General features: G+C 43.3%; 1 protein-coding gene across 3 annotated transcripts in view; it reads right to left on the bottom strand.

Moving 5' to 3' along the window:
* The window catches only part of METTL24 (methyltransferase like 24), a 102,237-nt gene that overhangs the window by 53,031 nt on the left and 28,868 nt on the right, over positions 1-20,338 (bottom strand). Inside the window, exons 2-3 of one of the 3 annotated variants that reach the window (XM_077902793.1) lie at positions 13,941-14,039; positions 6,833-6,972 (exon numbers count right to left, since the gene is read on the bottom strand). In XM_077902793.1, the coding sequence (XP_077758919.1) occupies positions 6,833-6,972; positions 13,941-14,039 (239 nt within the window). Of the gene's footprint in view, positions 1-6,832; positions 6,973-13,940; positions 14,040-20,338 lie in introns of those variants that run through there. The other 2 variants (XM_077902794.1, XM_077902795.1) reach the window with 2 other exon arrangements.

The raw sequence follows: 20,338 nt of genomic DNA, 5'->3' as shown, positions 1-20,338 counted from the left end.
ATGTCTCTGCCTTTCTCTCTGTGTGTCTCTCAGAAATAAATATATAAAATCTTTTAAAAAACAAATAATATTAGTCCAAGAGTTGAGTAAAAATGACAATGCATTTTTTAGCAGATAGATTTCCTTCTGCATAGATCAGAATGTTGCCAAATTCAGTTGCCCCAAGGGATTTTTCACTTAATTGAATATGTTGAAACTTAGATGAGCAAACCAGTGTTCCACTATGGGTCATCTATTAGAAACTGGCAGTTTTGAAAAAAAATAAAAATTAAAAAAAAATTTTAAATAAATAAATAAGAAAATGGCAATTTTGTAGCTTTAATAAGAGAACACTGTGTCAAAAAAAAAAGTACTCATTAGGGGCACCTGGGTTGCTCAGTCAGTTGAGCATAGGCCTTCAGCTTGGGTCATGATCCCAGGGTCCTGGGATTGAGCCCCACATCCAGCTCCCTGCTTCATGGAGAGCCTGCTTCTCCCTCTCCTTCTGCCACTCCCCCTGCTTGCACTTGTTCACTCTCTCTTTCTCTCTCTCTCTGCCAAATAATAAAATCTTTTTTTTAAAAAAAGGTACTCATTAAATATAATTTGTATGTAAACTTTCTAGAGTAGAGAAATTTGAATAATTTCTTTCTCTGTGAATTTTCTAAATATTGTTTTCATGGAAACAATCTCTACTCTAAAACATGTATTTTAATCAAGACTTCAAAAAATTTTAAGGATTAAATTAAGCACATACACTTCTGTAACTAAATTTCTTAGCAAGGCCCTTTATTATATATTGATATGTTTTCAATTTAAACTAGTTTGTTATAATGAAAAAATAACAATACACATAGAATTCAAAGACATAGATAAAATGAAAAGTAAAAGCTTTCTAGCACTAAAAATTTTGGCCACTAATTCCCAGGGATAATCACAATTAGCATTTTTTCGTGTATCTTCCTAGAAACTCTACACATGTACAAGTGTTCTCTATTACAGCTATCATAAGCACGTATACAAATTTAAGTTCATCATCAAATAGCGAGGAGCGATTTTGTATGATACACTAAATAACATAAAGATACTGAAATTTGTAACTTTGGGGTTAATTTGTTACTTTTACTAAATAAAATACACTTAATATGTAAGCGTACTAAATTGGAAAGTAATAAACTGCATTCATTGAATCAATGTCTATAATTCTCACTTTCATTTATTCAGAATGGTACTTCTTCAAGCTTGGTTACATCAGCCAAGTTTATGGTAGGTGTAAAAGGCAAGAGGAGGGCAGATGTAATATTCATAATTGCGGCAGAACTTGTCCCAAAATAGTGAAACCAAGAGTCAAATCCAATCCGGGTGGTTCCAAAGCATGTGCTCTTTACACTGCACTTCACTGCCAATGAACACAGGACACAGGCTTCTAGAAGGAATCTTTGTGACCTTAAAGACCTAGGAAATAATTGCTAGAGTAAAGCTCTGTAAGGAAGAGGACTGTGTCAATCTGGCTTAGTTTTTTTTCTTTTCTCTTTTTTTTTTTTTTTTTTAGCCTCTAGTTGTTATTTAAACTTCAGTTAGTTAACTTGCAGTGTAATCTTCTTGCTTATTTCTGGACCCCAAGTGCTGAGCAGAATGAGTGCTGACAGACAAATCTACAAAATGCTGCCCCAAATGAGAGAAAACTAGAAAATTAGGTAGGATCTGGAATTCCCACAATACACAGCACAGTGTCTGGCATGGGGTGGGGCAGGCTATGTTTCATATCTTATTTGTGTCTATAAACAAATATTTATAAAGTGCTTTAAAGGACACATGAGGGGGCTCGGTCGGTTAAGCATCTGCCTTCAGCTCAGGTAGTGATCTCAGGGTCTTGCGATCAAGCCCCACCTTGGGTCCTCTGCTGAGCAGGGAGCCTGCCTCTCCCCTGTCCCTCCTCCTCCACTCATGTGCTCTCTCTCTCTCAAATAAATAATTTTTTTAAAAAAAGTACTTTCATATGTTTAAGGCACTATAGTAGGCACCAGAGACAAAGAGATAAATTAAATTTAAACCCTTGATCTGGAGCTCACATGTAGTAGTGAAGAAAGATTTCTAAACAAATAACTACAGTAAAATAATGAAATAACGAAAACTATTGCTTACAACAACAAAAAATGTATCTAGTCTGGAAGAAAATCATTTTCTGTTCTTAGTTAACTGGAAAGAGAACTCACTGTAGGAATTTTCTACTTTATAGGAATGCTCTACTTAATGTTTATTCCATGAAGCAAGAAATATAGATCAAAAGGCTTCTATCTCAGGGTCTAAGATAGTTGCTCCATTTCCTGCCACCACATCTGCATCCTAGCCATCAGGGAAAGTAAAAGGGGAATGAAGGTCATGTCCTTTCCTCTTAGGGCATGGATTCCAAGTTGCACACATCACATCGACTCCTATCTCGTTGCTCAAAGCTAGTCGTATGGCCACTTGCAGCTTCAAGGAAGGCTAGGGTATGCAGTCTTCAGCGAGGTGCTAGGTGCCCTGCAAAACTCAGGAGTTCTCTTACCAAAGGAAAAAGGAAAAATATACCTGAGAGAAGTGAAAACTTATGTCCACACAAAAACCTGTACATGAATGTGCACTGCAACATTATTCACAATAGCCCCAAAGTGGAAACAACCCAAATGTCCATCAACTGATGAGTGACTAAATAAACTATAGAATATCCATACAATGGAATGTCATTCAGCCATAAAAAGGAATGAAGTGCTGATACATGTCACAACATGGATGAACCTATATGCTAAGTGAAAAAAGCCAGTCACAAAAGGACACAGGTTGTATGCTTCCATTCATATGAAATGTCCAGAACAGGCAAATCTGGAGGCAGAAAGTAAATTAGTGGTTGCCTAGGACAAGGGGTGAAAAGTGGGAAAGGTGTTAGAGAGAAATTGGGAATGACAGCTACTGGGTAGATGACTTCCTCTTTGGGGTGATGAGAATGTTCTAAATTTGACGGTAGTGACCAAAAACCAAGTGTCTGTCTCAGAGGAGTGAATTGTATGGTATGTGAACTATAACTCAACAAAGCTGTTTAAAAATAAAATAAAATAAAAGCAAATATAGGGAAGGTTTCTAACTGTGACCACTAAAGCATAAGGGTGGGAAGAAGGGAGACAATTGCAACCCCAGGAGTTTCAGTAACTCATTCTCCAGCCCTGCAGGACCCAGAGAATCTGGGCAAATGGTGATCTATTATGAGATCTAATAGATAATTAGGTTATTTGTTATCTAATTATTGAGGTGATTATGATTAGATCTGTAAACTCGCAACTGCTAGAGGGGGAGAAATGGGTTTTTCAAATGAATAGTAGATAAAAAAAAAACATGTTAAAATGACCAGTTTTTGTTAAAGAACATTGCATGACCTGCTAAGATTCCATCTAAAACATATATCCTTAGGGCGCCTGGGTGGCTCAATGGTTAAGCATCTGCCTTCAGCTCAGGGTGTGATCCTGGGATTGAGGATCAAGTCCCACATCGGGCTCCCTGCATGGAGCCTGCTTCTCCCTCTGCCTGTGTCTCTGCCTCTCTCTCTCTCTCTCTCTCTCTCTCTCTGTGTGTGTGTGTGTGTGTGTGTGTGTCTTTCATGAATAAATAAAATCTTTTTTAAAAAATAAAACATATATTCTCAACAAGGGTGATATCACCCCTCAGGGGACAAAAATCCATTCTTGAGAGCCAAGGAAACTTCCTCTTTTTACATAGAAAGCATAGATAGATCCATGCATTACATAAACAGATATATACTTTATGTTGTTAACATTTCCTGAAAAGTATCCTTGGGTCCATAATTTTCTGATTCCTCATTCATATATCCCACGAGCTCCTGTTGTGTTAATTAAACAACTATCAGTTGAAAATGTTTCCCTCTGGAGCTTGTTCATTCCTCATGAAATGCTCATGGCACCCAGAAGTCCCAGCTTTTCTGTGTAACATACTGGTTGTTGCCTAACTACACGTCATCTATCGAATGTTCTTCAGTCTTATGCTGAGCACTTATGCCTGAAAACCAAATGGGGCCACCTGCCAGAGAACTAAAAAAGAGATGAAAAAGATTTACCTATGTGTTATCTTCCACTCCCATTCCTACCCCTGAAATAACAATATCTGACAGGACGGATAAAATAGGTGACTTTTCTCCCCATTGACTTTAGCTACCACCCTCACCCTCACCCCCACCTCACAGGCCAGGGGCCCAGCCCCAGCCTTCAGACAGACAACATGATCATCCAAACCCACAGCACCTCCTTTCTCTTCTCTTCCCTGTTCCTGTAACAGAACCTCCCTGCACAGCACCTCCCCCACCTTAATTGGTCTATCCCACCCCATTTCAAAGTTGAAAAGGATTTGATTTTAATTTTCAACTGAACTCCACACAGAGTGCCCTTGCCCAGAAAGATGCTTTTTTACATTAACTGTGGAATAAGAAGTTTTGACTCCTGGTAAAGATATTCCAGACTCTGAGATAAGGTGGGCGTGAGTCCTGCTTTAGCTCTTAGGATGGAGGAAAGGCAGGGACCAGATCAGAAGGCAGGGCATGCGGTCTTCTATCTTCTGGTCCTTCTGTCCTCAGATCCCTTTCCTCCTTTCCAGAAAGATTGTCCTGAGCCTCCACTTTATCCATCATCCTCAGTTTGCTTGGGAACTACCGGGCACAGTAGTGGCATGGTCTTGCTGCTGCCACAGCCCTGGGGCTTAGAGCACAAACTGCCTGGGGTAGGGACCCCAAGACCCACCTGCCACCTGCCCTCCCTGCCATCTCGCAACTACCCCAATGCTCTCGAATGCTGAGAATCCAGAGTTCACATTCCCTGTTCTCGTGCCTCATTTCAGGACCACCACTTCTGGGCTGGCTCTCTTTCTTCCTTCAGCATCAACCTGCCCCTGGGCAAGCAATTCACCTGAGAGGGGAGTATGCTGGTCCTGCCCCCTAGCCCCGGATAATAATGCAACCTATGTGTACATCCATAATCCGAAGCATCCTTTTTTTTTTTTTTAACCCATCCAAAATATTTCCTTTAGTTTCCAGGTTTCAATTAAGCATTTTCAGGGTTTTTTTTCTTTTCTTTCTTTTTTTTTTTTTCATTTTTAGGTTTTGAATCAAACGTTCGCTCTTATAATTTATTCATGTCTCTTCCCAGCAGAATTCAACTGTTCTTAAGTACTCTTTATAAAGTTGAGTTTGAATAGTGAACATTTAAATGAAAGTAAGAAGCTACCTTTCTATGTGAAGTAATCTGAAATCTTAGAGCAACTATCTTATCTAATGGCTCTGAAGTATAAGGAAACCTAAAAGGAACTTTAAAGATTAACCCCCAAATAGCTTTCCCAGTTTCATTTAACTCAATGAAATTTCATTTAAATGAAATTATCCCAGGGTGTAAAATAATAAGTAAAATATAAAGGCAGTTCAGAGCAAGAAAATAGGAGCAAGCTGAGATCTCCAATTTGCATGTGGTACTATGCAAATTATTTTTATGACCTACTTTCATACATGTTTAATATGATAGAAAATAAGGTCTACTGTCAAAACTTCCCATTCATTCTATAAGCTTGAAGCATAGCTGATGGGCTCCCCTCTGTTCTAATCAAGAGGCTGAGCAACTAATTTCCCAAGGTTCGGCCTCCTGGTTTAAATCACAGCCCAACCAGCACCTCTCCCTTGTCTCTTACCTGAAGCAATCATTTATGTAGCAAACCTATACTGAGCGTCTACTGAGTGTTCCAAACTCTACTGATGCACACACTCTTCATCAAACCCATAGAAGAATGTTTCCATTATCCTGAAACTTTATTTGAACCTTTCATTTTTACAAAGAATCCATGATGATTGTAACTAAGAATTCTTGTTTGGTAAAGTTTGGCATCCATGGTGATCCTCTGGGCACATACTCAAATGTCTGTCCTTCCTTCCCCTCCCACCCATCACTTATCATCTAGGATTAAGGTTGGCAGTCATTACTCATGTGCCTGAATGTAAATCACAGAAGTGATGAAAACCTATCAGGGAAAAACAATCATAAGACGCTGGCCAGGGGCCTCAGTATTTTTGTAAGGGATCTTGCCTAAGAACCTAATCACATAGCTTCCTCGAAAAACCTGTGGAATAGGGTGTTCCCAATAAAAATGACTCTTCCCTGCCTTTTTTTTGAGACGTATATTGATAAGTTCACATCTCGATGTGAATACTACTACACTTGGTGAAGTAGTCTCATTACTTCATATTTGCCTTTCTATAGAAAGCTCTCGAAATTCACTTGTATATTCAGGTCATTTTCAGCCTGAATAACTGAATATTACTATTTCCCACAATTGTGATGAAATTGCACTGTTTTCACAAGAATTCCCTTTTCTTTCTATGTAGAAGTACACACCGATTTACCATTGGCACATAACATAAAGATCCAATAGTGGCCATTCATCTTGGGTCACTCATCATAAGCATCCATAAAATTTCTAATATGCTTGTTGTTCTTTTTTTCTTAATTCTTAATATTCTCTCTCTCTGTAATAAGGATGCTATATGTAATTCTAGCTGGAAATCATTTGCTTCACCAAGAGGATCATCGTCATGATGAAAATTGAAGTTGCCAACTTCCCACTAGCACAATGAGAGACAAAATGGCCCTGGCCACTCCTGGTGATCTGCAGGTACCCACTGTTACATAACAGAGCAGTCTGAAATGATGGCGAGAGACCAAATATAGCACCTGTTAAACTCAGCAGCCATTCATAGCTTTGTGTTGCTGAAAAAGCCTTGGCCACTTGCAAGAGTGTTTTGTGTTCTTCTGCGATAAAATGCACTTACCCTAAAGAGTAGAGGCGGCATTGCTTGTTGCGGATTTGATGAGCTAAGCCAAACCTGTCATCAAGACAGACTGACCAGGGCTTCTTTGCAGGGCTGGAGTCAGTAGCTAGGCTGTCTGTGCTCATGTGATTGCATGCAATCTGTAAGGATTGGAAATCAATATGAATAATTTAAAGCATCGGATGATAAATGGCAGGTAGGGAGTTATGCTTCCCCAGTCCCTGAAAGCCAGAACAGGAGAGTTATGTCCTTCTCCACTGCTAACCACACCTCTCCCCTGGCAAACATAAGACTGCTGTCAAATGTTCAGAGGAACTCCAAAGGCTGGGTCAGAAGGAACCCTGTGGAGACTAGAGATAGGTTTGAAGCAAAGTTAAGAGCTACTACAGCTCTATGCACAGATTTGCAAGGGAGAACAAGTCAGGAACAAAGGTGGCAGAGAGGAGAGGTCCAGAAAGGCTTTGCAGAGGTGTGTTAGCCTTGGAGAATGAACAGAAGCTGACTGAGAAGGGCATTCCAAATACAGAGAACAGTGCTGGCAAAACTCAGAGGTCTGTAACCCATCGTGTTCCCACCTGGAACTTGTGAGGTGCGATTGTGGGCAGATAAGCTGGGGCCACCATGGTCCAGAAAGGTAGCATATGTGATCTGGGGTAAACAGCTGATCGAGGGTCAATTGAAATGAATTTGTAGTCCCTGCTGCCTCGAACCCTATTCTTTGCAAAACGCTGTGCTAAGGAGCTTCCTCTGGAGGAGAAGAGCAAGAGCTCCACGCAGGAAGTTCTTTCTGAGCCAACCAAAGCGCTTCTTTTAACTCATCCATCAAAATTAGACAAGGAAACCAAAGGGAACACGTAACTAAATCAAGCAGAGGCAAGTCTCTGATTTCAAATGCACGTTAGGCAAAGACACCGACTGGGGAATCCTGACTTGGGTTTAAGGCTGCCGCAGTGTGCACTGATGGAGGCTGCTAGAACCAAAGCAAGCAGGTTCTGGGGCCCTGGTATTCCTCTGTGGCCAGCGTTGCTTTACTGAGCCTCAGTCTCCCCCAGCCCCTCCAAGCGCCCTCATCGTCATGATGCTCCACAGATCATGCAGCAGCCCCGGCTGTCACAACACAGACAACAGACCGCACGTGGCAAATGTTCTGAGGCTCTTTAATTCATCAGGAAGCCTACAGCAAATTATTTTCTTCCTAAGAAGGTACTCTAGGTTTGCCCAATTCTCTTATCTAACAGAATTTCCAACATTCTAATCTGAAAAGCATATCTGCACACAGCCTACTACTCAACTGATCCAGCATCTCCCTAACTGGCTGCAACGTGGGGCTGCTGGCCTCGCAAGATCACCCAGCGCTGTTTATCAGAGATAAATGAGAGAGTCCAGTGCTAGGATTTGGACATTTTAGAGGAAAGCCTAACACGTGAAAACCTAGATATGTATTCTTTTCCCTCAACCAATGTCTTATCACGGCTTAAAGGAAAATAATAATAATGGAATTGAATCTTCTTTCAAGCAACTATTACAGAATATATTTATTAACGGGGCCCATCAACAGGTTAATTTGTATAATTCATTTCCTACAATGCTCCCACGGATAAATGGAAATGATACCTCTGTGTGCCCACTTCCTAGTCCCCACTCACCCGAGGGAGGAAACACGGCCGATCTAATTAACCAAAGTTCAGTGTGTTCACTGGGCCTGTCTCACCAGTGGGCGGACTCCTGTGCCTTAAATGTCCCAACTTCATTGTCACTCTGTCCCGCGCTGCCCCGCGCTGCCCCGCGCTGCCCCGCTGCAGGTGTGTAGATAGGCCAGGACAGCTCTGCAGGTCCCGGAGGATACCGGGACAGCTTCTAGGGCAGCTTCCTGCAGTGTTTTTATTAAAGTGGTATGAGAATTCCCATTTCTTTGCGTGCACGTCTCCCTAAGGACCTTCATAATGACAGAAAGTGATAGGGATGTGCCCAGGTTCTTGTTCATAACTCCCTCCTAACACCACTGAAAGTTAGCTCTCGCCTGGTTTCTGAAGGTATGGTTCCCGCCGACATTCTGACCGACCTGGGAGGTACTTCAAAATACAGATTCTTGAGTCCCATGCCGTATCTGGAAAGTCAGAATCTTTGAGGCTGATGCCTGGGAAATGCATTGTAATATGCTCCCCCAGGTGATGCTTCTGCAGGAGGTCCTGTGAGCTTACAGGCCCTTTTGTAAAGCCCCACTGAGATATTCCAGGCCAGCCTCACCTGTGCCTTAGCAGACTAAAGGAAGAGGCTACACCTGGGCCAGAGCCGTAACATGAAAACAGCAGCCCTTCCAAACCCAGCCCTAGCAACAAGCCAGAGAGGCAGGCATCGACCATTAGGGAGAGGCCTCCAGGAAGCAAGTAAGGAATAAGGGCCAAGGTTCAGGGCTTTGAGGCTCAGCTGTCCTTCCTTTTAACGCTGGGGAGTTGAGTTTTATTCTATTAAATGTGACACTTCAAGCATTTCTTCTTCCATAGATTTCATCTTGCACAGATATATCCCCACTGGAAAGACATTCTTTTCCATTCAGTCTCTCTCTCACAGTTCGTTCCCCTTTCCTCTCCTAGCTCAAAAATGTAACACAGGAGTTGTTCCCTTTTAACCATTTATTAACCATCTCATGGGCAGACATCAGCTTTTGAAAACAACTAGGAGTACTCAGGTCCTAAAAATTAATTAAATATTGATTTTTTAAACTTTCTTGTTAAGATTTATGGCCAGGGATTCAATAAACTCTTGCAAGCAAAATAATTGAGGGCAGTAACTCCTAGCTAAGCTCCAACTCCAGTAATTATGTTCTCTCTCTCTCTAATTCCCCTTGTAATTTTAGCAAACTAGGCCTGGATAAAGGAGAAGAGACTCCAGGAAAAAGTGATTCTGAAATGCATTTCAGTTATTTAACTTAAAGGGATTTATTTATTTTTTAAGATATATAGATAGATTTATTTACTTATCTCTAATGCAACATGGGGCTCAAACTCACAACCCCGAAATCAAGTCACATGGTCCACCAGCTGAGCCAGCCAAGTGCTCCTTAAAGGGATTAGTTTATTTTCTTTTCATTTGGTATCCCAAAAGATGGAACAGAATTTCTGGCAACCCATAAGTAGAAACTGGCAAAGGGAGCCCTTAAAATGTGGGGACTTACAATAGCCAAACTGTGGAAGGAGCCTCGGTGTCCATCCAAAGATGAATGGATAAAGAAGATGTGGTCTATGTATACAATGGAATGTTCCTCAGCCATTAGAAACGACAAATACCCACCATTTGCTTCAACGTGGATGGAACTGGAAGGTATTATGCTGAGTGAAGTAAGTCAATCGGAGAAGGACAAACATTGTATGTTCTCATTCATTTGGGGAATATAAATAATAGTGAAAGGGAATATAAGGGAAGGGAGAAGAAATGTGTGGGAAATATCAGAAAGGGAGACAGAACATGAGAGACTCCTAACTCTGGGAAACGAACTAGGGGTGGTGGAAGGGGAGGAGGGTGGGGGGGTGGGAGTGAATGGGTGACGGCACTGGGGGTTATTCTGTATGTTAGTAAATTGAACACCAATAAAAAATAAATTTATTATTAAAAAAATGTGGGGACTTCTGGCAAGAATCACTTCAATGACCACCTGCATGTGTATGTAATACCATTATTTTGAAAGGCAAAATCTAAGGAAAGAGTTGTATTTTTGTTGCTTTTATCCCAGTGTGTATGTGTGTGTGTGTGTGTGTAGCCATAAGTATAATAGATACTATTGTTATAAAGTTGTAACATCTGCATCTCCAGGGCTTGGGTTTTTATGTTACTTTTCCAAATAGATAGACGGGTAAGTGATTAGATAGATGGATGAACAGATAGATGGATGGATAGGTAGACGTGCAAAAGAGAAAGAGAGAGAGAGATAAATCTTTTAAAATCTATTTTTTCTTTTTTAAAACAGCAACTGTTGCTTAGATTAATTTTGTGCTGGAAGGCATGCTTCCTAGAGGCATATGGTTTGGGGGTGGCCATAAAAGGCTGGATCTGGAGCCTTCCCTTAGAACAGAGCCCCGTGTTTATGATTTAACCATTTCTTGTTAGCAGCACATAGTATATCACCAACTCCAGAACTCAGAGATGTAATTACGGTCTTTGACATTAGAAAACAATACCTAATTAAACTGTGCTTAATGCTGCGCACACTCTACCAACCACTATATCCTCTAGTGTTTCATTCAAAATTCCGGTCCCCAATCATGCCATCAGGGCCATTACAATGTGCAAGTCCAGGGGTGCCATCCCATTGCATGCCAATACAATGGGATGCCACAGTGTCCCCTGCCCTGTGCTTCTGTTTTCAAGCTCCCCTGGCCAGGGGAATCTCCCCCGCCCATCTGTTCACCCCCTATTAGAGAACACGCAACCCTCTTGCAACCTAGCTGTTTGGCAGTATGGATAGATATTTGATGCAGGTTGTATACCCTAGTCAGCGCCGGTCCCAGAACAGGTGCTCAACAAATGCCTGCCGAATGGAGGGATGAATACATCAGTGATGAACACATCAAATGCTGGGCCTTGCTGTACAAGCTTGAACACAGATTTGAGGGAAATCATTTTTTTTTTAATTTTAAAAAGCAGCATAACAGGATGGGGGTGGAATTTGCTTTAGTACCTTCAGAGGGCCTCCCCCCCCCCTGCCCATTATGACTCACGATTGCTAACAGGAAATTTTAGGTAACAGTGACTCTAATATTCTTCCAGTTTTTCAGGCTTCCATTGTCAAGATGGGTTCTAAATGAAGCCTAAGACAGCCCCCAAACCCACTGCATTACATAGAGAAGGGAAGGGAACACTATTTAGCAAAAGATTCTGATTTAGAATCAGTTTTGGGGCCCCTGGGTGGCTCAGTTGGTTAAGCATCTGCTTTTGGCTCAGGTCATGGTCCGGGGTCCTGGGATCGAGCCCCATATTGGGTTCCCTGCTCAGCGAGGAGCCTCTTCTCCCTTTCCCTCTGTCCCTCTGTGCTTGCTCTCTCTCTCTCTCTCTCTCTCTCTCTCCCTCTCTCCAGTGCTCTCTCGCTCTCTCTCAAATAAATAAATAAAATCTTTAAAAAAAAGAAAGAATCAGTGTCATCTCCGACGAGCGCTCACCTGCTGGCTTCCCAGTGACCTAGAAGTACAGGAAACCATAGGGCTTCACCTGAGTAATCGACCCCTGATTACGAAATCACAGTGAGGTCTAGAACTCTCAGTTTTTCTGGAGGATGAAAATCCTCTAGTGAGCTCCAACAACCAAATCTTTATCATCACGCTCATCAAGCTGAATAATACAGCCCTTTATCTACCTTCCCAACTAGTTTGTCAGCTGCTTGAAGCCAGAGACTGTATTCCCAGGGCCTGGCACAGTTCCTGGCACAAAGTACGTGCTCAAAGACACTTAGTCAATAATGATCCTATGCTACTCTGGGTACAGTGCAGCTCAGAGAACTGGGAGAAACCTGAGAAATAATTCAATAACTCTCTTCCTTTTTAAGAGCAGAACAGTGAGAGCCAGAGAAGCAAAGCAAATTGCCCAGGGTCACATCAGACTACATTGCAGGATGCTTTTCTTTTCCCCTCAAAATTTTTCTCCTCTCAATTTATAACTCATGGGAAAAATCCAAGAGGGGCTTGAATAACACCCTTTCATGCCTCACGAATATGCCTTTTATAAGTTACAGAACATTAACCTGAAATACATATAAAATAGAATTTGGAGACTTGTACTTGGTCAATTTATTTTGGGGGGTGGAGTCCAGAGTTCTCAAATCCAACTCATAAATTTAACACCTCTCATTTTCCTCTGGTGCCTTAAGGGCTTCTTAAAGTCACAGTCGAGAGGTCCTTCATGTAAAACCCAACTATAAAATTAAAATTTCAGCATTTTAATTAAGTCTGTGAAAGTCCACCAAATTAATTTGCAGCAGCAAAATAAGATGAAATTATGTAAAGCACAGGGATCAATTTATCATCTCATAACTCATGATTAATTCAACAAGCTTTTACTTCCATGTCTAGGTGACAGATAACTAAAATCCAATTGTCTGACTGCATCATATGAAAAATGGGACTTTCTTTTACCCCTAAACTAGCTTTCTAAAGATCTAGAAACATATTCTCTCCAAGGATAAAAAATGGGCTCTGCTGCCAGGAAGGTTTTGGAGGAGAAGTGGGATGCCCAGAACCAGTGGGCTGAAGGGACAGCAAAAGAGCCCGGGACCTCCAGTGCCACAGCAGCTCCCGGGGCACCTTCCTCCCCGTCAGCCTAGGCATCTTCTAGTGTGAGTTCCTAATTTACCAACACCTCTCAGTTCAGGGCCAAGTGTCCCTCGGGCCTTGATCTTCTCTTATGTCTCTCTGTCCCCAAGATCAGGCTACATGAGAATAGAATCTCCCGACTCACGTGTCAAGAGCCATAGACTCTGCTTAGTGGACGTCCCTTTACTTGCCGGGGGCGCACAGACTCAGCCCAGGCAGGAGCTGCCACAACGTGTTAAGTCACTGATAAAGGCCGATGCTCCATCATGATTTTAAATGCCCTAAGATCTGAGTGCCTTTGGATTCGTTAGCTTCTCACACCACTGCCTGCAACATCTCCTCTGCTCTCTGGCCTAGTGGGTCCCGGTCTGCCAAGCATCTTGGGAGAAAAGCAAAAAAGGCAGATTCCTCCAAATGCAAAATGGAACTTGAACCTCCAGATGATGGTTTTGTTTTGTGACACACTTGACTGCCTACTCACGGGCATGAATCTGTCGCTTCAAATGGTTTTCCAAAGCAATTTACTAAAGTGGATCTTTAAAACACGTCGGGATGAATCATTAAAACATCTCAAGATGATGATAACCCTGGAAGGCGGAAGATGCTGAAGCAAATGGAAGGCATCTTATCTGCCTCTAAGTAAATGGATAAATTTAAGCAGCAAGGCCTCAGAAACTGTATCCCTACCAAGTCCCTATCAGGAGTCCCTGAGAACCTTACCACCCCTTCACTGATCAAATCCTTCTCTAAAAAGGGTGTATCAGTATCTTTCACAGTGTTTCCAAACCCACTTGCGCCTGGAATACAACCTGGGGGGTGCTGATGTATCTCAGGAACCTCAAGACTTCTTCATCCAGGGACTGAGCAGGGCCTGCCCACGGCTGGAGATCTATATGCCACCGGGGACCCTGTGAAAGATAGAAAACAGGTCCATGTATAAGGGCTTGAGGCGCTAGGGGTGGGGGTGACAAGGACACAGAATATCAGCTAGGCTCCCTGGCTGCTTTAGCTGCCTGCAAAATGAACATGTCTGCACACAGGCAGTGGGGAGTTGGTTCAGACCTGCTGTCATTAAGGTCACATCAGTCACAGGAAAGCAAACAAGGCCTGAGAAAGCCCAGCTACTGGGCTAATCAAAAGACTACAGAGGCCTGGGGACATCTGACTCTTCTGATCAAAAGCAAACTCCACTTGATCCCATGAGGCTCTCCCAACTGTGGCTTTGTATCACACAATCCGCTCCCCATACGAAGAAAAACTCCCCTATCTACTACAGTTTCCAAAGCTTAGAGCTTCTGAACTATGCATGCTCTTCACTCAGGTATTGCCATGGCCCGAATGCATGTGCCCCTCTCCCCCATATTCATAGGTTGAAATCCTAATGACCAAAGTGATGGTATGAGGAGCTGGGGCCTTTGGGGAGGTGCTTACGTCACGAGGGGGAGCCCTCCTGAATGCTATTAGTAGTCTTATAAAAAAAAAGACCCCACAGAGCTCCCTAGCCCTTCCACCATGTGAGGACATGGCAAGAAGGCAGCAACCTGAAAGAGGGCCTTGACCGGAAGCTACCTCTGCTGGCCACCCTGACCTGGGACTTCCAAGCTCCAGCACTGGGAGCAGTGAATCTCTATTGTGCATAAACCACCCAGTCTGTGCTATTTTGTTATGGCAGACCAAGATAGGTATTGAGGCAAGAATTGCCTGTCACCCAAGCAAGAAATACCTAAACAGGCTAACCCTGATAGGCTTCAGTATAAACCGGAGGGGGGGTGTGCCCCTAAATGGAGTGGCCTGGGTGAATGGGTTCTACTGAAAGCTAGGAGGAGTGGGAGAGCAAGCAGGTTGGTCAGCGTCCAGCCGGGTGTGTGGGCTTGGGAAAGAGGAGCGCGCCCTGGTGTGAGGGTCTGAGACAAATACCAACACTTCATAAGTGATAAGCCTCGTTCCAGGTAAGACATTATTATTAGGTTCCAGACAGGTCTGTCCCTTCTGGTAGTAGCTGAGCGCCCTGCCACTCTCTGATCCCCAACCCCCCCCCCCCAGGCCACCTTCTTCTCAGCTGCCAGTTTCCTGGGTGTGCACCCTGTGCCATCTCAGAGGGGCCTGTGTCAGGCTCAATGCTCTGCTGATGCTGTCCTGAAATTCTTTCATTAAATTTTTGAATCAGGGGTCTCACATTTTCATTTTGCCCTGAACCCCACAAATCACGTAGCCAGTCTGCCCCGAGGGGCACCCTTCCCGGGAACCCAGACTTTCCTTGTAGCTGTTGCCATTCTGTGAAGGTTGAGCAGGCAAAGACTCTCATCAGAGAAAGCCGGAGAACATTAATATATCTTCCCAGTTAATGCCTTCCACCACTGTCCCCCGCCTTTTTTTCCTCTTCTCTGAAGTAGATGTGGATTACCATTTGGTCCAACAATATTGAGCACCAGTCACTGTGTGCCAGACAGTGGTCAACACAGATATGAACAAAACCTGGACTCTCTCGAGAAGTACAGGCTGGTGGGGGAGACAGATACACATAAACCGACTTTGACAGGGGAAGGCTGAAACATTAGGGAAAGCAGTTCTTTTCAGGAGATTATTTAATTATGAAATCATGAATTACGTGCACATTTAAATACAAATACTTCCCAGTTTTTCTTGGTCACATTCTTCTGACATCAAATGACGGAGTGCCTTACCAAGTTGCCACAACACTGTGCTTTGGGCAAACTTGTCTAGGCCTGGGGTTCAAACTCCTCATGTCCCCATCATATGGCCACTCACAAGTGCCCCCAGCCTCTGGCCCAGGAGCCTCTTGATAAAAATGATTAAGTCCACCCATAACGGTCTTCCTCTAAATCGGGGATCAGTAACCTCTTTCTGTAAGGGGTGAAACAGCAGATATTTTAGGTTTTGCAGGCCATACAGTTTGTTGCAATTCCTCGCCTTCTGCCGCAGCTCAAAAGCAGCCACAGACAGTAAGTAAGCCAACGGTCATGGCTGTGTTCCAATAAAACTCCATTTACAAAAATAGGTTGCAGGCTGGATTTGGCCCACAAGGCTGTCGTTTGCTGACCTCTGGTAGAGTTGATTCTAATTTGGAGGCAGACTGGCCTAGGAGAGAGCATTTACTCAAAATAATGCAAGAGAGATAGATTACCATATCTAGATTATAACTAACTTTGTCATCTGGGTGACTGGGGCAAATGTAAGTCAAGAGTTCTAGCAGGATACAATGGGCTCCTTCCAACTGGTGAATTTGAGAAGAATTTAAGAAAGACTATTTATAAAGGTGTGGCCAGGGTTTAAGGAAACTGATAAGAAGAATGCGATGCCTATGGTTGATAGGACCTGAGAGCCGTCACAAATCCTAAGCCTGAACGAGGAGGAAGAGAAATTTGTGGAACCCAGAGAGGGCAATTGGATGGAGAAGGCATTCAATAAAGGAACAAAGCCAATCCCATCACATCCAGTCCTATTGTATACCCACACTGTCAAAGCCAAGAAGAGGCAGAGATGAGAGAGGCTACAGGCTACGGTTAGCCTCGCGGGGGGGGGGGGGCTGTAAAACAAGACAAGAGTGGAAACAGGAGAAGCAAACAGAAGGTCTCCTGCATAGCTTCCTTTGGAAAGAGGTAAATGACACTTGACCGGGGACTTATTCATTCATTCATTCAGTGGGCATTCGTGCCTCATGCCAGGCTCTGGGCTACAGTGTAATACAGGATAACTTAATAATACAGCTTTAACCCAATAAATGTAACACAGTCTGTAGGGGGCTCTGACAGATGTCTCTATAGGGCAAATGGGGTCACAAAGAGATGGTGGGCCCAAGCATAACCCCAAGATAAATGCCAAAAAATATAAATGCAAATTGTGGAAAGCAGTCTCCACTGCAAGAAGCCCCAAGGCTTCATTAAAGAGCCACCCTAAACACAGCAGGAGCCACTTAACCTGAGCCAACACGCGAAAATAACTTCACAAATCAATAACAATGAGTCCACATGGTGAAGCTGTGTGGGGAAACTACAGGATTATCTTCAGGATCCTAATTGCAATCTGATATTTCTCATTTCTGACTGAGTGTTGACCATGATGAAGCTCAACGTGGCAGCTGGAACACTGAAGCTCAGTCGAGGAATCGCAGGTGAAGAAGGTATAATAGAAAAACACAGCCAAGAGGTGCCCTGGACGTGCTCTGGCTTAATGCTCTGGTTGAGCTGTTTAAAAAACATTTCACATAAAAGTAATGTTCTTATTGGAATCCGCCTGACAGCAGTTCGTGATTATTTCCCCAAGGAAACCACTTGCTTTTATCATCTCTTTCAATTATCATTTGTCTTAATTCTCCAGTGCACACATCAATATTTGTCCTTCCCAACAACCCGCCGACAGAATTTTCTGGGCACCTTAAAACATCCATGGCTGGTGTTTCATAGAACAAGGCAAAAACAAAACAAAAAACCTTTAAAAAAAATTATGATTTTATCCCCAAACAATTCCCTAATGCCAGCATACACTATTAGCCATATGCTCCAAATATCATGTGGCCAGAACGATGCTACTCCCAGCACTCCCAGGAAGTGGAGACCTGGATTCCCAGTCCTGTCTGCCACCCCCGCTTCCTCCCGGGATGGGTAAAGGAACAGCTTCTGCAGAAGGGGGTGGCTGCACTGTCATTCGGGGCCAGTCCATCTGTCCCTGGCTGACTTGGGCTAACATGTCAATAAGCTGCCACAGAGAAGTAGCCAAGCTCTTGAGCCACTGCAGGGACGAGGGGCCCTCTGCTCCTTTGCAGCCCAGGGACCTGGGCCCCGAACCACCAACCTCCATTCCTACAAAGGAGGCCCTCCCCCAGCATGGACAGCGGCTCAGGGAACACAGGTATCCAGACTTCCCAGGAAAAGCAGCAGCCTCCACTTTGTGAAGGTTTTATCTGGCACTTTCTCTAGGCAAATGTGCATTGAAAAGTGAACTGGCTTCCTCTAAACCCTAAGATGTTTTGGGTGCAGAGAAAAAATTTGCAAAAAGTAAGATTAAGGACAGCAAAAGATATATACTGCTAACTCATGTTGTTCTGAGGCTGTTTTGCAGACATCCGAGATTCTGCATCCCACAGGGTAGGAAAAAAAAAAAAAAAGATCACTGAGTCAGTCCAAGCCAGTGCACACAGATAATGGACCTGGCTCAAAAGACCACAACAAGCATAGCCGTGGGGCTCTCAGATATTTTTACGATTTATGATTTCAGCGTTAAACTTGTTTCTTAAAAAAAAAAAAAAAGATTCTTTCAAGCCAAAGAGACTGAATTCCAAGATTTTACTATTAAAAGATAATGCAAAAAATAAAGCAATGTTTTAAAAATACTCTTTTGCCTACCAGCCTACACTTATGCATGTAATAGGAATGTCTTACTTCAAGACCACAAGCCCCAAGCAAAACTGATTGCATGGAAAAAAAGAAATTAAGAAAAGCAGACCCACCCATGACCCAAAAAGAGAGCCATCAAGTCTGCCTCGTGCAAGAGCTTTCCTTGTCTTGAAATTTGGAGTAACAGCTTCTCTTCCACGGGCAGTTCCCCCACGTACATGAATGACTTCATGGAGCCCCACAGAAACTGTCAGAAAAGGGCACCTGGGTGGCTCAGCGGTTGTCTGTCTTTGGCTTACGGTGTGATCCCGGGGCCCCAGGATCAAGTCCCACATCGGGCTCCCCGTGGGGAGCCTGCTTCTCCCTCTGCCTGGGTCTCTGCCTCTGTCTCACATGAATAAGTAAATAAAATCTTTAAAAAAAAAAAAAAAAGAAAGAAAGAAAGAAAAAGAAATTGTCAAAGAAGGCCCCTGCTACCATCAGTTACATGAGCATCTTTTAACATATTTGTGTAAAATACGAAGTAGGCCCAAAGGCAGGCTTCTAATGATCCATTACTCTGTGTTTCAATGCTACAGTTCTTTAGGGATGAAATTATAGGATGAGTGGTTTAAATGGTCAGTTTCCTTATTGTTGTGGATAATTGGTAGAGTTTGGGGGGTATTTTTATAGTTTCAATACTCCCAAAGGCACATTCCCATCACTAAGTAAGTTCCTGACAGGTTTTAGAACCAGCAACTTTCTGTTGGGAGAGGTGGCTAACAATTGATTCTCTGCATTAGGGTCATGCTATAGAAAAGAATCAGGTTGTGAGCCCTTGAATCAAACTAAACAACATGCAGAGCATGTGTTGATGGGCTGATGTTAGGGAAGTCTAAGCTTTCTCCAACAAACCCAAAACAAGCAAAATTTATTTGTTTTGCAATTGTGTGCTAATTAGGAGCATCTGTTAGTGGGCAGGAAGCAATGATTGAAGGAAATTGTTTATTCCTTTTTAGAAGGAGAAGGCGGTGGTGGGAGTTGTAGGGCCAGGGGAGAAGGAGGCACACAAAACAGTGCCCGGGGCAGAACCTGGGTCCAGGTGCAGCTGAGAGCATGTGAGCATCAGTCTCTGCCTTTCTGTAATGCCCTTAAATAATCATGGTTTTTAGGACTTGGCCTGAGTGTGCAGGGAGGGCTCTGTGCATCTCTGGCAGCTTACACACCTTCCCCTCTGCATGCTTGTGGGCCTTTTTCTCACTTGTTAGTACTGCTTCGGAAAGGGCAGGGGGTCAGTTACACATTTTGTAGTGACATTTAAAATTCAGATACCCCATGCAAAAATGTCATTAAAAAAAGAATCTCAGTTTCAGTTCTGGATAAGATGAGTAAGCACACCCCCACCCTGTGTCTTATACTGAATGTAGCAATAAAACCTGGCCGGAACGCACGGAGCAGTGATAGGAGGAATCTGAAAAGTAAATACCAGCGGGCAGATTGGAGAAGACCAGAATTCAGAGTACCACTGAAGCTGCAGTGAGGTCACATTGTTTGTTCTTCTGGGGTCCTCTCTCCTGGTCTCCACCCAAAGTGGCCCCACCCTGGCAGTGGGCATTGGCACAGACCAAGAGCATCGAAGCCCCCTAGTTCAGGTTCCAGCAGGGATGTGGGGAAAATTCATCTTCCCCTGTTGTTTTTCTTCCTTTTCTCCATTCTAGCATCCTAACTCCTGGGTAATCCCACATTTTTCTTCCTTTTCTCCATTCTAGCATCCTAACTCCTGGGTAATCCCACATTTTTCTTCCTTTTCTCCATTCTAGCATCCCAACTGCTGGGCAATCCAGTGGTAGAAGCCAAGCAGAGGGCTGCAGGCA

This window comes from Canis aureus, chromosome 7 (genome assembly GCF_053574225.1).
Source record: "Canis aureus isolate CA01 chromosome 7, VMU_Caureus_v.1.0, whole genome shotgun sequence".
Taxonomy (NCBI): domain Eukaryota; kingdom Metazoa; phylum Chordata; class Mammalia; order Carnivora; family Canidae; genus Canis; species Canis aureus.
Note: the sequence above shows the minus strand (reverse complement) of the source record. Positions and strands in the feature narration are given on the sequence as shown.